Genomic DNA, 15,825 nt, shown 5'->3' with positions numbered 1-15,825 from the left:
TGTACAAGTAAAGGTAAGACCATAAACTTTTATTATTTCTAGTTAGAAATAAGCTCAATTGGAATAAATTTTAACCTCAAATTAAATATGGGTCACGTTTGTGTGAAGAATGCTGATATGAGATATAAAACACAAGGCATTGTCTGTTAACAGACAATTGTATTTGTAAATCTGACTGTAAAAGAGTTAGTGCCTCACCAGCTGTCAACCTCACCGCACGTCACTGTCAGTGTTATTATGGACACAAGCATTAACATGGAGCGTTGCATATGTTTAGAAATGTCAACCTTAAAATGTAGCCTATTCATTTTATAAACTGATAATAAAAGGTAACATGCAATAGCAATAAGTCTACTCAAGTAAAGCAGAGTAGGTAACCTCCAAGTGCGGAAGCAGCCTTGAGTAAATGTAGGGTACTTAGTTACTTTCCATGTAGGCTACTGTAGCTCATCAATACAACATGGTTATAGTGTGTTTATATAGGTTACTTTTGATCACAGCGTGGAACATGTGCAGTTTGAAATAATACAGGCTGCATCCTACTTAAATTTAGGTCATTTCTGCTTTCGTCTCTACCAGTAAATCCGATAAGCTCTTCATGAATAAGTTGATGAGCTCCTCCCCTCCGTGGCTCTCCACCTCCGCTTGCCCCCTTAAATTCCTCTTGCCAGGCATCAGGTTCCCGGGGGGGAAAAGGCGGAGAGTTGGTCACAAACTGTGAAACATATCCTGAGTAGTAGGCCGACAGTAAGCAGACAAGGCCCGACAAACTGGGTAACTCGTTTTACTGAAACCTTAGACAAGAAAAGCGACCTGACTCTACGACGTAACAGCTGAGTGAGTCTCATCAAATGGGAACGAGAGGGCAGGTTTTAAGTGAACCATGACCGGGAATCCGGTGTTGTCAAGACAGGCATACGGGGGTGTGTATTAGAGGATCGGACCCGCTCCAAGTGCGTGCGTATTAGACAGAAGCAGCTGGAGGTCCAATGGCCAACAGGCGGACAAGAGGTATGACCGGCTCGGATCTGAGCAAGACCACGGTGGCCATAGCTAAGCAGCTGCACCATGAGTGCTCCATCCTACTGGAACTTTATGTAAGTAGAAGCTTTGTTATTTTTCCACTGGCAGATCACAGCATGATTTTGTGCGTAGGTGTGTGTGCTGGGTGAAGGAGAGGGAGAAATATAGGCCAAGGTTAAATGGAAAATTAATAGATTTTCTGTGTGCGTCCTCTGTGAATGTGCCTTTGTGTGTGTATACAACTGCTTGTGTTTGAAAGACGTAGCACATATGGACAAAGTGTGTATGAGTGTGTGTGTGTGGGAGAGAGAGAGAGAGAGAGACAGAGCAAAAAAAGGGATGCATGCAAAGGGAAGATAAGAGGGAGGGAGTGTGTGTATGTGTGAAAGAAAAAGAAATTATGTCTGGGACAGCAGGGGGTAGGAATGCAGAGTGGAGGGGGTCATCTCAGTTGGAATGGCAGTGGGTGTTTTTCTTGGCTCATCACTTCCTGGGCATGAAGCCTTCATCTCTCTTCCATAAACCTGTGTCTTCTTGCCTATAGGTGATAGAGCAACCAGTTATTAAAACTTCCTGGTTTCTTGCCAGTTCACTGCCTCATCCTTCCTTTCATATGTGTCACTACAGGAGCAAGGGAGCAGCCCAGTGTAAAACTTCATTTACTTTAATCCCAGAATTCTCCTACTCTTCACGTCTTCTTCAATGTTCTTCCTCCAGGCGTGCATTCTTATCGTACTTTGTAGGTAGTTTGCTTTATTTGGAAATGCTGCTGAAGCCCTACAGTGAGCACATCACAAAATGATGAGATAGCCTTTCATGCAGAAAGGAATGTCCCGTGTTGCATCTCCTTAGCTGGGAGGAATTGTCTTTCAAACATGATTTAGTTTAGTATTTGGCACAAAAGTCTGAAATGCATGCAGACTGAATATTTTTCAGTATTGTTTTATCCACACGGACTGTTTGTTGGGTAGGAAAACATTCATTTACAACATCTGTTTGATGGCTTTTAAATAATTTTCAGAACTTACCATTGTAATTTACAATTATCTATGAAAATATTGTTTCTGGCCACAGTGTTGTTTCCTGTGTATTCATTACCCCCATAATCACATTTCATAACTTAGCGTATAGATGGGGGAACAGCCAGCTTGGCTCTGTCCAAAGGTAGCAAAATCTGCCTTCTAGCAACTTTAAGGCTCACAGATTAACACAATATATATTGTTTGATTAATCTTTAGAAAAAAGAAGTGCCAAACTGCCGTGTGGTTGCACCTGTGTTCAGTCTTTGTCACGCCAAGTTAACTGGCTGCTGGCTGTAGTTTTTTTATCGTACACCTATGAGAGTGGTATCAGTCTACTCATCCAAATCCTGACATGTAATTGAATAAGTATATTTCCCAAAATGCCTATAACTGTTTATTTGATCAGATACTATTACATGTGTATAACCCTTCCCTCCAACAGCTGGAGAAACTGAAGACACCTAATAAACAGTGCACGCTATGTTGTTTACTTTGTTTGTTTTTTCCCGTAATTTGTCATCCAGCTGTAGGTCCAAGTCGCTGTCATAAATGATGCCAGTGTGGTTTGTACTTGACAAAAGCATTCATCAGTCCTCTGCTTATGCACATCACTTTCACATTCCTTTTTCTATTCCTTTTCATCATTTCGTCATCCTCTTTGTTTTCTGTCTTTCTGCCTCAAGAGAAAGAGGGAGAGTTTCACTGAAGACGTCACTGACACTCGTCTGGTGTCCGTCCCTCCTCCTTCCTCCCAGCTGGATACCAGGGACGGGCTCTGGTGTCTCCACTCTGCTCTGCTACAGTGCCGCAGCTTGCTGGAGAGAGCCATCGCCAAAGAGGATGAGGAGCTGGGCCAGGAGATGAAGGGTGAGTACGAGACCCAGAGGAATACGGTGAAGGAGAGACTCTCGATTCTCTTAACCCACACTGGAGAACTCCTCAAAGCTGTAGACAGCAAGGCGATCCTGACTCCCAGCTCCCTGGAGGTAGGTGCTGATGACATCAGAGTTGTTATGATGAAGATAAAAGTGTTGGTTAGAAGTTAAGGCAGAGCTTTATGATCTCTCCTCTTTTTGTTGGCAGTTAGATGATCCAACTGTTGTGTTTGAGCTGAAGCTTTGGATTTACCGGATCTTCACAGAGGTTGGCTACTGGGCCAAGACGGCCATCACCACCTTGCAAGGCCTGCCCTCGGTGATGGCGAAGGAGCGAGCAAGAACCATGCGAGTCAGGAGCATGAGACGCACTAGGAGATGAGCTGGAGACGCGAGACGTGTATGTGGGTGGGTGAAGAGGAACAATGAGAGAGTAAAAAAGGTTAGACAGGGAGAGGAAGGTAAAAGAACGATGGGATGAAAGTGATGAGAAGATGAGAGTGGAGTAAGGTGCTCAGCTGGTTGATATGGTGAGAAAAGAAAGAGCCATCTGAAAGAGAGACACGAATCCCTACTGACACCAGGGGAGTGGTGGGTCAGGTTATTTTTAGGGCATGAGCCGACCTGTTTATGAACAGACACAGACCAAGAGAATCTAATCATGTTTATCACAGTTAATATCATTTGTTAGAACAAGTTTATTTTAAATCAGCAGAGTCTAATACATCTATATATACTGTTTACATTGTAAGATGTAATATAACAAGCATCTGGATTCAGAGTTAAGATAAGACATTTTCTTTCTTTCTTTCTTTCTTTTTTGGTATCAAGAAACATGACATCAAACATGATAACACCAACTTGAGGACACTTTTTCTAACCCCTAAATCACATTCATGGTGTTCCTAATAAATGCCATCACCAGACTGTAGCTCTGATATGTGTAGTTTTCTACCTTGGGACTATATATCATTACATATAGATTATTTCCAGGGTTTGTTATATGAAGAAAACAAAATGCAACAGCGCCCTCTAGGGTTTACATTGGGCTATTACGTCGATTCCTTCCTTCCTTTCTTGCTTTTCCTCAGTAATTCTATTTACTGTATGTAAAATTATCCTGTGTTTTGTGGTCTTATGTTTTTGGGGCACTTTATTAGCAATTAAATTATGTACAACCACATCACACAAGCAAGTGTGGTACAACTGCAGCTTCAGTAGTCCACACTCATGAGCATACAAAAGGGGAAGGAAATTAGGAAATAGTGGAAATAAGTCTGCAAACATAAGAGAATTCTAATTAACTAATTTCATTTCATTTACTGTGATACAGATTTTTATTGTTTAAAACAGCAGAAAACTGCATTTGACTTCTGTGTACATGGATTGTAAATATTCTTATTATGTTTATTGATTGATTTTTAAGGATTTTTGCAGTTTCTGACAACACTGGGTCACACTAAACACAAAAATCATGTCCAGCATCACAGAGATCCATATGAACAAAGTTTCAAGGCATACGATCTGTTTTCGCCTGGGTCTGAATTTAGGCAGCTGAAAGCGATCCATTATCTATCCGTTGGACAGCTGCAGCTTGCGCTGCAACAATCAACACAAAGTTGATAAACTTGTGGTACTTTGCATAAATTGTGATCATCTACATTGATCAGAAATTACCCTAACACACTTCGTCATCTAACCTGGGCTGTGGTTCTAATTAAAGTAGCGTCAACCCTGGAAACAGGTTGTCTTTAATGATAGATGGACAAGAGAAAATAATATATCTGGAATCTATTAATAGCAACCAATAAGATCCATATTAATGTGGAGCATAGCAGACAAAGGTGTGATGGAAGAGATGGTTTTTGTGTGAGAGTAAGCAAAACTTTGTAGTGTATCAGGATGAGGGAACTGTTCAGTCATGTTATTTAGTTAATGGTTATCACATGCTGTATTTAGTTTTTTATGTTGTAAAAACTGTTGGGAGCTGCCCTTGGGGTATAAGCAAACCTGTATGATATATGAGAGATAAGGGTACGTCTCCGGCTCCTGAAAACTGAACAATTAGTAAGAAAAAAAAAACATAAATGCATTTGGTTATTTCATCTGAGTCACTATCATTACTTTCCAGATAAAATTTGACCCATGAGAAAATAAGAACTACTGTACATGGGCAAAGGTTACGAATGCACCAAGTAAAGAAATGAAAATACATCAAGTCAAGATTTTTATTTTTACCATGTATGCATAAACAGACAGTCTAGGCATATAGGAATTCTTGTGCAGCTCTTCTTTGGAGTCAGGTAAAGAGTCAAAAGCCAGAAAGAACACTTAGTCCTTCTGCCAGGAGCCGTAGTGCGCTACCGTTGGCCTCTGCTTTTATGTACACTCCCATTAGCATGAAACTGTTAAATTCACGGGGAGAGTAAAAAGGTTTGCAATTGATAACAAGAGTCTCTAGGTCTGCGTTACATGTCCTCTGTAGCACTGTGACATCTGTGCACCAACCTTCATTTATGTAGAAGCAGATTCCACCTCCTCTCGTTTTCCCAGACAGCTCCTTTACAATACAAATGCATCCTAAATATCTAAAAATGTCTTGGAGTGCAGTTTTAATGCAATATTCTGTAAGAGGTATATTACATGTATTGCATTTTCTGCTCTGTATATTGATTGGGGAAGTATTACACTCTACTCTGATGATGAACTAGCTACTGAGCTAGGGCACATAAATCTTCTCTACTTCTCTTCATTATTTATTTATTTATTTCTATGGGGATTTTCCAGCTCTCCTGTCCGTTTTGAAGTTGTTAACTACTATTTTTCCCTTTTTGTTCCTTTTAACTTTATTTCTGCACAAATATAGTTTGTTACACCACCGGATATAGCCATAGCTAGTTGTAGACAAATGGTTCAAAGCACAAAGAGTGGCTTAGGTTACAATCACATCTGTCTAGCAGCAATCATACTGCAGGCACCAGACTTGCCATAACAGTGGTGTTATTTGTATGATTAATGGCATTTTCATAAAAATGCACGATTAACCCTTTTATTCCTGATGGTCAACCATATGTATTGATTTATTAATAAATTGTTTCAATGTTGTTGCCATTTATGTTCAAACAGCTGCAGATGTGGCTGTATCTGAGCAGTGATACACTTTTGGCCCTTGATTAAGTGGTAAAACAAGAGACCAGACTCCAAAACTAGATTTAATCTTTGGGCTGACAAATTTGTTTTGGATTCTCATACATCGCTGTAGTCCAAAAGTCTCCATGGTGCCTCACATTAAATCCATCTTTTGAACTAAAAACTATCTTCTTTTGAGTTTTCAGTAAAGTCCCATTCATACATGTTCACCTGTCTATTAAAGTACTCTAATTCTGGCTTTCAAACATACAGCAGGGCCTCTATGGATATAGAAGTGCTCACTTGATATTTGGCACCTTGAATCCATAAAGGACTGTAATTATTGATTGTTTTCATGATTATTTAATACCAATTTTCTTAATTAAGTCATTGTTTCGACTGGTGAGGCTTTGTATAGCCAAATCAGTGGTCAATGTTTGTCCTCATTTTATCCATGCATTTTTCCCCTGTTCTGACATGTGACAATTTAAACTGAAAAAAAATACATTGCATTGATCAAATATCACACACCAACTATCTCTAGTTTGTCTCTGGGTAAGTGCAATGTTTACCTTTTTAAAATGTCAAAAAAGTGAATGATGGAATTTCCCAGAAGACATACAGTGCCTATAAAAAGTTTTCACCCCCTTGGAAGATTTGATCTTCATCAGTTTAATTTGTCTTTTTTGTGTTTTTTTTACAGTGATCAACAAAAAAATACGTGTTCATGTCAACGTGAAAACAGATCTTTACAAATGTAAGCAAATTAAATGAAAATATAAGACACTAAATAACTGACTGCATAAGAATTTACCCCACTCAAGTCAGTATTTAGTAGATGCAATTACAGCATTGAGCCTCTATGGATAAGTCTGCAGAGTCAGAACCAGGACAGATTAAACAGGTTAATAGGTTTTCAATGAAACAAACATGTATGGTGTCTCACAAAGTCTTGGCCTTGCTGCATAACTGAAAGGTAGCACTGTTGCTCAGCAAGCCCAGTCACACAGACTATTGAATGAAATACAAAAGCCATTCAAAGTAACTGCATGAACACATCCACACAGTTACAGTAACAGAAGAAGACAGGGTTTAAAATGCGTAGATGCCCTCATTATGGCATCTAGACTTCCAAAATAGCCTTGAGTAGCATTTATCAAAACACACACAGTAAAACTACACAAGACTGCTAAATGAAATATACTAAAACACACACACAGACGGTGGTGCCAACACGGATGAAATATACTAAAACACACACACACAGACGGTGGTGCCGACATGATAAGTCGCAATGAGCTTTACACATCTCGACACTGGAATTTTAATTCATCCTTCTTTGTAAAACTGCTCAAGTTGTGTCAGTTTGCGTGGGGATTTTGAGTGAAAAGCTCTTTTCAAGTCCAGCCACAAATTCTCATTTGGATTGAGGTCTGGGCTCTGACTTGGCCACTCCAGATCATTGTTGCTCAGTTCCACCATATTGCAAGTTACAGATAATGTGCGAGGTTTACTGCAAAACGCTGCTACACTGTCTTGTTATCTTATCAGTGTGGAGAGACAGCTTTGGACCAATGTCCGCCAGTGTTAGAAAAGTAGATGGTGATACTGAGTCAAATCTGCACTTCAGAATGTCCTCTGCTATCAAAGTGCAGCACTCTACGTTTTGCTCCTATTTCTTATGATTGGTTTGCACACTATGCACAAAACTGTAATCTTGACTTTGCCTTTACTAGCAACAGTGTATTGAAATTTCAGTGATGGAGGAGAAGATTTTGCGGAAATGTTGCTCAGTCCTGGAAAACGATTCAAGCCTTTTTCAAACATGATGCTGTCAAAGATATGCCAGCATGTAAATTTGGCACAGTATTTACAAATGGCACTGCCCTGATTAATATTTTAAATGATACATGGAATATAATACAGGGGCAGTATGGCAACCACTACTTGCATTTATGGACAAAATGATTATTATCAAAAACGGTGCATTTTCAAAATCTATATTATTTATTTTAAATGATGAGCAAGCATCAGTTGATGCATTGTTAATATGAAATCAAAGCAGTGCACAGTCTCCTATGTTGGCTGAAACTTTGCAGTGGTATAAAAACATATTTATTGAGTGGATTCTTCACGGTGTAAGAGTGGGTTGAAATAAACTGATCTTGGCCAGCCTAGGATTTCAGTTGTCCATGTATCTGTGTGATGTACAAACAGACTGGCTCACACAAAATGAGTAGTGTGTGTATGAAAAGTCAGAGGGTGCTTTTTTGTTGCAAAAAAAAAAAAACACTAATGTGAACAAAAACGTATTCTTGTTTTACATTTTGAGTTTGTAGTGAGATTGTGTCACTGCATGTGTGAGTATTTAACTGTAAGAAAAGACAGGATGTGTATGAACGAAAGGGGTGGGGCATGTGTTTAAAACGATGTGTGTGTGCTTTTGGCTGTGCATGTGCATATATATGTGCATGTATTTGTTTGCATGTGTTTATCTATACAGTATGTGCCTGTGTGTGTGTGTGTGCATCTTTTCATTTGTGTGTGTGGTTGTTAAGCAAGGAGTGGCAACCAGGATGCCTGTGGAAGGGGAGATATGTGTGTGTATACTGTATGTGTGTGTGGGGGAGAGAGAGAAAGCAGCGAGCAAGAGAGAAAATATGCATGTGTGTTACATGGAGAGAGACTGAGAGAAAATGGGTGTGTGTCTCTGTGTGTTTGTGTGTCTCTGTGTGTACTTGTGCATTTGTGTGTATGTGGGTGTATGTGTGTCTGGGAGAGACAGAGAGATGAAAAAGAGAAGGGGAGAGAGGGCAGGAAAAAGAGAGTGTGTATGTGTGTGTGTGAGAGAGACAGACAGAGAGGGGAGAGGGAGGGGAGAGAGAGCAAGCAGGAGACAGAATGTGTGTATGGTTGTGTGTTTGCGTGTGTCTTCCTCTGTGTGTGTGAGAGTGAGTGAGTGAGAAGAGCAAAGCAAGAGAGGCAGTGTGTGTGTGCGTGTGTTCAAGTGAGAGAGTGAATGAGCAAGCAAGAAAGAGTGAGAGAAAGAGGACGTGTGTGTGTGTGTGTGTGAAAGAGTGGGGGAGGGGTGTATGAGGGAAATGTGTGTGTGTGTGTGTGTGAAGGGAGAGAGGGGGAGTGTGTGTGTGTGTGTGTGTGTGTGTGTGTGTGTGTGTGTGAGCGCCTGCGTAGGAGGGAATGTGTGTATTTGTGTGTGTGTGTGTGACTGTGTGTGTGTCTGACAGAGATAGGAGGGGGTGGGGGGAGAGCTAGGAGCAAGCTCTGCAAATGCTGTGTGTGTGTGTGTGTGTATGTGTGTGTGTGTAACTGTGTGTGTGAGTGTGTGTTACAGCAGCACAATATATGCCTGTGCTGAATGAAAGGGAAATGAATGCAGTGTGTGTATCTGTATGTGTGTGCTGTAGAAGAGGGTGTGTGTTCTTTATTGCAACAGTGTGTGCGTGTCTGTGTGTACTTTGTGAGAACTGTATAACTGTGTTGCTGTACATGCGCGCTGCTTGCACGTGCATGTGAATGTTTGTCTTCAGTAAAGATTGCGTAGCTATGCGTGTGTGTGTATGTGTATGTGAATTTGCTACGTGAATACACACACACACATGCACATATTGGGGGTATTGGTGCGGGTGATGAAGTGTTCATGATAGTGTGCGCATGCAAACGGAGCAGAATTACAATTAAACCGAACTCATTCACCAGCTCCCACATCTCCATACATTTTGTCTCCCATCCTTTTTGTGTCTTATCTCAGCCGAGCATCATTTCTAAGCTTCTTGATGATTGTTACATGGTCCTGTGTGTATCAGGACCTGTACTTTACTATTCTCAAGTGCCTCCATATTCCACCAATTCAGGATTTTCATCACTTCTTGAAAATATTTTAAACTTTAGCCATTAGCTTAAGTGTAAATCATGTCCCAGGCAGTAGCCCAGCTGCAGCATTCTGACAAATGTGGAATTATTGGATATTATCAGTTGACAAGGTTAGCTCATCAAAATAGCATTGGCTACAAACAAAGCCAAGGCCTACTACTCCAGATAAAATAATAGTTTTCTCAAAACCATGCAAAAGAAAAATGTTTAATAAAACTAAGGCTTTCAATATAGTCACAGAAATGCACATGTATCTGCTCCTCCAGTGATGATGTGTCTAGAAACTTGAAGCACTCACATGAAACAGACTTAAAATGTTGTGCTAGCTTATAAATGGACATTTTCAATATTTAGAAATAAAGCAAACTGCTTGAAACCAGAAAAAACCCTTTTTGCGGTGGATTCTTATTTTTACCTTGTGCCACATTCAGACAACAATTTACTGGCTCTGGAGAACAGCTGAAAAATGACACAATGGAAAGTGTGTGAGAAACACTGACTGTCTATAAAAGGTGGACAAGTCCAAAGTGATGTCAGCCACTGGTTTTCTGAAGAGCAGGAAAGAACAAGTCTGGTCGTCCACATGCAGTATTTCTAGCGCTTCACTCCACCTGCTATGGCTACTCCAAAAATGGGCAAAGAGGTGGAACATGAGTGGAGCTCTTTAGACAGCTAGCGGCCAGCCACCTGTGGTGGGACCGTCCTGCTTGTCACTCTGAGAGGCCATGCCCTTAATTAATGCATGGTTGTTTTTTTAGTCAATATAAGTTAAATGGGCAATTTATATAACCCCCAAGACACACATACAGTTGTCATGAAAGGGGAAATGAACTATAGGGACCAACCTGTAAATGTACCAGACTATAAACGTTTATTTCTGCTGTAAAGTTGGCCATTTTAACATGGGAGTCTATGGGGATTGACTCCATTTTGGAGCCTGTCTCAAGTGGCCATTTGAGGAACTGCAGGTTTTAACACTGCCACACTGGCTTAATTTCTCAGCCTTGGAGGTTTCTGCTTGGTGAGAAACAGAGGTTAACAGCAGTAATAATGTTAATACCGACTACACAAAATTACCTCTACAGGTAAGCCTAATAAGAAATGAACTGTCAGTGTCTCACCACTCATCTTATATAGTGTTGATTCGTGAGCATTTCAGGTCTATTGAAGGCTTGGAAGGGCTCCAGTTGCCAGTCACTCACCACTGTCTGTGCACAAAATGAACAGTATACCCAGGGCTGGATTGGTAACCTTGACTTTCTGTCAAAGTCCAGGCTGCTGGAACAACCCAGACTGAGTCCACAGCCTAAATACAGCTCAGTCCACAGCTTTTATTGAGTTTCTTTAAATCAGTCAGTGAAATGTTGGCCCCTCTGGTTTGGAGTATGAGGTAAATATCAGTGAAATAAGGTACCATGCTACTAAGTAATGTCACTTTTAGAGAGACGTTAGGTAAAGTTTCTATCTCATGATTATGATTTTTATGGCACTAGGAGAAAAAAAAATTGAAGGTAAGATATATGAGGCTTTCCATAAACGAAACCAAGTTAGTAAGGTCATTCAAAACAAACAGCTTGCTGCTGTTATTAATCTGTTTGCCTGGTGGCTTTTGCATGTGGACTGATATAATGAGTAATTAGCTTTAATAGAGAACTTGATTATGAATACTGTATGTAGGATATTTCTGTATCTCATAGATAGAAGTGTGTATCTGATTTATTTATATGTTTGGAGGCCAACGTAAACCTGTACTCATGTATTGAGTGCTTCATGGTTTGTAACAGTATCTGAGCAATTAAGAAGCTTAGCTGTACATAACTGAGAAGAGTAACAGATGTGGGGAAGTCATGTGTATGTACTATGTGAATTGTCTCATTTTGATTTGCACATTTATAAATCTGTTATATTAACACCATCCTGCTTTTGAAAAACTAAAATCAAATTGTATTTGTGCCAGTACTCTAAAATCTAAAACTAAAACTAGATTAACTTTGTTTGCAGAGTAGTAGTAGCATGAACATCTTTTTGTCTTTTATAGGCTGATGCCGTGCTAATTACTGGTTTGAATAATAATGTCAACTCTCCTAGCATTCATTTACACTCCATTATATGCCTTTTATTTGGAGCCCATTATTGTGCTTACCACATTTTGTGTCATGAATAAATGGTATTGAAATCATTTTGCACAGTTACTTGTGTTAAGCCTGTATTTAAATATGCATTCAAGAACACATTATGTTATGACAACAAAACTGCCAGGATCTGTGGATAAGACCCCTTCCTGCTTTGATAGTCTACAACGCCACCAATAAAGCCAAATCTTAAGACTCACTTTGGTGAGTAAAAGTTTCGAGGAGCCATTAACAAAGTACCGGGTCCATCTGGGAGTTCACTTTTGTCAGGGTAGAGATAGTTTATATTGTCTCTTGCCAGAAGCATTGCACCTTTGGACAGTTCAAGATCTTGTGTACCAAGGTGCTCAGGGTGCCCGGAGGAGAAGTTGTACAGTTCGGACTGAGGCTCAGTCCCATCAAGTATCTCTGCCAAAATATGGTGTCGTTAATTTGTGTTTTGAAAGAAATGATTTTGTCATTAAAATGTATTCTTCCCTCTTCATTTACATAGGTGTCATAATGAATCACAACTGACCGACAGTATTATGCAACAAATAATTGCTTTTGTTATCTTACTGTGGCGAGTTAAGTATTGTGAATATTGTGAATTACACACTGATTTTCATCCTCACAACTTAGCTCAGAAATCCAGGTCTTAGGTTTGCTGTTGTTTGATGTCCTCAGTGATTAGCATTTCTTAAAAAAAAAAAATCCTGCTAATGCATGTCATGTATAGTTATGCATAACAAAACTTTAAAATCCAGTTGTTTTCCATATACACTCAGATTTACAAATATTACACTACATTAACAACAAAACCGGCTGTTTGAATAAACTAACTAACAACAGCATTTACAAATGGAAAAGAGAGTTTTTCACCACTTAAATACTGATTATAGTTAGAGGTTTACTGTTTACTAATTCTGATGCTGATATGAATACTAAAATAATTTGATTTCTAATGAAATGTTGAATGGGGTGACAGTGTCATAGACACAGACAATGTAATGCAAAGGTGTGACACTTTTTGTTTCAATAAGATGATTTCGTAAGCAAGCTGTAGCACATACCTTCTCAGCTGTGTTAGACTGTTGTATTATTATTATTATGAAGCAAAGGAGACAAAATTATAATATGGTCTGTACTGAAAAACTGTTAATAAAATAAATAACCAATTATTCACATCATATGCATTGTATGTACAGTATTAGCAAATGTGGGTGCCATTCATTGAAACATCTGCAGCGTAACCTTGTTTAAAATCATCTTGAAATTATTTTTCAGATATATATTCAAGGTATTTTGACAGATGAAATATTTCTAATGAAATTTTATCTATAGCATCTTATGTTTGAGATTGTTACCAACAGATAAAATGTGGATGTTAAGCTGTCATTTGCTTATTTAGATAGTCCCGACCACTTAGGAGATTTAGACTACTGGGTTAAGAAGAAACAAAAGAAAACCATCTAAAACGTATGGAATCTTATAGGTGTACGTCACGGAAGTTATTATAGGGAATGTGTTAACCTGTTGATAAAGTGCGAATGTGGGCTTGTAGACAGTACTGAAAAATTAGTCTCTGCACAATAATATTGTTCTTTTTAAAAGATGAACTTCGCCCGAATGTCCAACAATTGTAGTTCAATCATTTTTCTCTCATTTAACGAACTAATTACTCTTGGAAATTGTGTTTTTTCATCTCGCTTGGTGAGCGCTTCCATTCCTCCGCAGGGGAAGCAACTATCTTTCTATCTATTAAAAGTTAGCCGCAGCTTAATATTTACCTCCTTCAGTGTGGGCATTTTAACACACTCTTGGAAAATCACTTCTTCGTCATCTTTCTGGCGATTGATAAGAGGTGATAGCTTAATTTATGGACTATTTGCAGCCTACTGCCCGTCGCACACCCCTCCGCTTTGCCGCAGTGGGAGCGGCTGGAATAACCTTGGTGTGAGCCAGTTGAGAGGCTGGAGAGCAGAGAGAGGCTGCACGGTGCGGTGGCTAAAGATCAGCGATTGCTGGCGTGAACATGGCGGAGACCGCACGCTCACTCTTCGACTACCGGGACCCACGCAGCCTGGACAGCGATGGAGACGGCGTCAAACCGGCACCGCCACTGCGGGGGTGAGGGAGTCAGTTAACCGTAACATATAGGCTGCAATAGTCGAAAACTATTTCATGATATTGTTTTGCTCTACAGTGACAGCAAGACTGGGGTGGGTGTGTGCGCGCGTGTAGGGTGTTGTTGATGGAACTAAAGTTGTAAACGTACATTATTTGCCAAGTTTGTCAGTGAAAACGGGTCAAGTTGAAAGGATTTATGTGAGAAAGTCGCCTGTTTGTCTCACGCTAGCTTGTTTTCAAATGTTAATTCTCCCCTACAAAGCAGCCCCAAAGATGTGCGCGCGCGTGCGCTGATTGCGTTCGTGTGGTTGTGCGCGCGCATGGGACGCATGCAAGTGTCTGACAGTGAGTTCACCTACTGAATCTGTTTTTGAGTGACAGTGAAAAGCCAATGTAACAAAAACACACAATTTTAACAACTCTTCATTTTGAATACTTTTTTTTAGCTAAACCCAAATACAGTGGAGTTTAATAATTTTTGTCTTGAATTGTAAATGATACGTTTTCAGGAAGATATCTCATAATGCAAATGTTCAATTTCACAAAATTATAAAAATGTTGGAATTAATATGTTGTCAAGTGCAACCCTATGTGTGTTTCTCTCTCTTTCTGTGTGTGTTTGTCACTTTGTAAGTGCACGCTTGTGTGTAGTGTCTGTGTGCATGTGTGTATGGTTGTGTGAGAGTGGGAGAGAAAGGCACACACACACAGGGAGGGGGAGAGAGCTGTGTGTGTGTGTGTGTGAGAGGGGGGAGTGGTGTGTGTTTGCATGTGTGTGTATGTGTGCTATAGCAGAGGAAGGAGGAGGGAGTGTGTGAGGGATGGGAGGGGGAGAAAGTGTGTGCGTGACAGAGACAGACACAGTGACTGTGTGTGTGTATGTATGTGAGTGAGAGAGAGAGAGAGATGGGGAAAGGGAGGGGGGAGCACAGTGTGTAAGGAGTGTGTGACAAAGAGAACAGGAGTGAGTGTGTGGTTGAGAGAATGAGTAAGTGTGTATGTGTTGGGAAGACAGGGTGTGTTGGAGAGAAAGGAAAATGTGTTTTTAAATGTGGTTTTCAGAGTGTGTGTGTTTGCACGCATGCATGCCTGTTATTGTTTGTGAGTGTGTGACAGAGAGAGAGAGCTAAAGAAATAAAGAGAAACTAATGGTGAGTGTGTGTATTTGTGTGTGGAAAAAGAGTGGGAAATAAAGGTGTGTTTATTGTGTGACAGGAGGGAGAAAGGGTTGTGAGAGACTGTGAAGGACGTGTGTGTGTATCTGTGAGAAGGAGCATATAAAAAGTGTATGTGTGTGTAGGCTATACTGTATATGTGTGTATGAGAGACAGAGATAGAGGGGAAGTGTGTTAGGCGCAGGGAAGGGGAGGGGAGAGTGTGTTTGCGCATATGTGTGTGTTAGGAGAGTGGGGGAGGGAATTTGAGTGTTTGTTTGTGTGTATGTAAGAGAGAGAGAGAGATGGGAGGTGTGTGTCCACATGTAAGCATGAAGGACTGTGTTTATGTGTAACCAAGTGGTGTGTGGGTTTCAGTGTGTTTTAGAAAGGATGATAATCACATGTATGATTGGTCGAGAGTGTGTCTTGTGTTTTGGATGGTGTTAATTGTATGTGTGTTGTCTTAAAAGTAAACAAATCATCTTAT

General features: G+C 40.1%; 1 protein-coding gene across 1 annotated transcript in view; it reads left to right on the top strand.

Annotated features, from left to right (window-relative positions):
• The first annotated feature begins 13,997 nt into the window (after window positions 1–13,997).
• LOC109961323 (serine/arginine repetitive matrix protein 1) overlaps window positions 13,998–15,825 on the top strand; it is a 19,129-nt gene continuing 17,301 nt past the window's right edge. The window contains exon 1 of the mRNA XM_020602031.1: window positions 13,998–14,181. Coding sequence (XP_020457687.1) covers window positions 14,087–14,181 — 95 coding nt within the window. The 5' untranslated portion in view covers window positions 13,998–14,086. The remainder of the gene's footprint in view (window positions 14,182–15,825) is intronic.

This window comes from Monopterus albus, unplaced genomic scaffold (assembly GCF_001952655.1).
Source record: "Monopterus albus unplaced genomic scaffold, M_albus_1.0 scaffold54.1, whole genome shotgun sequence".
NCBI classification, from domain to species: Eukaryota; Metazoa; Chordata; class Actinopteri; order Synbranchiformes; family Synbranchidae; genus Monopterus; species Monopterus albus.
The sequence above is the reverse complement of the archived record's forward strand: the minus strand, read 5'-3'. Positions and strand labels throughout refer to the sequence as shown.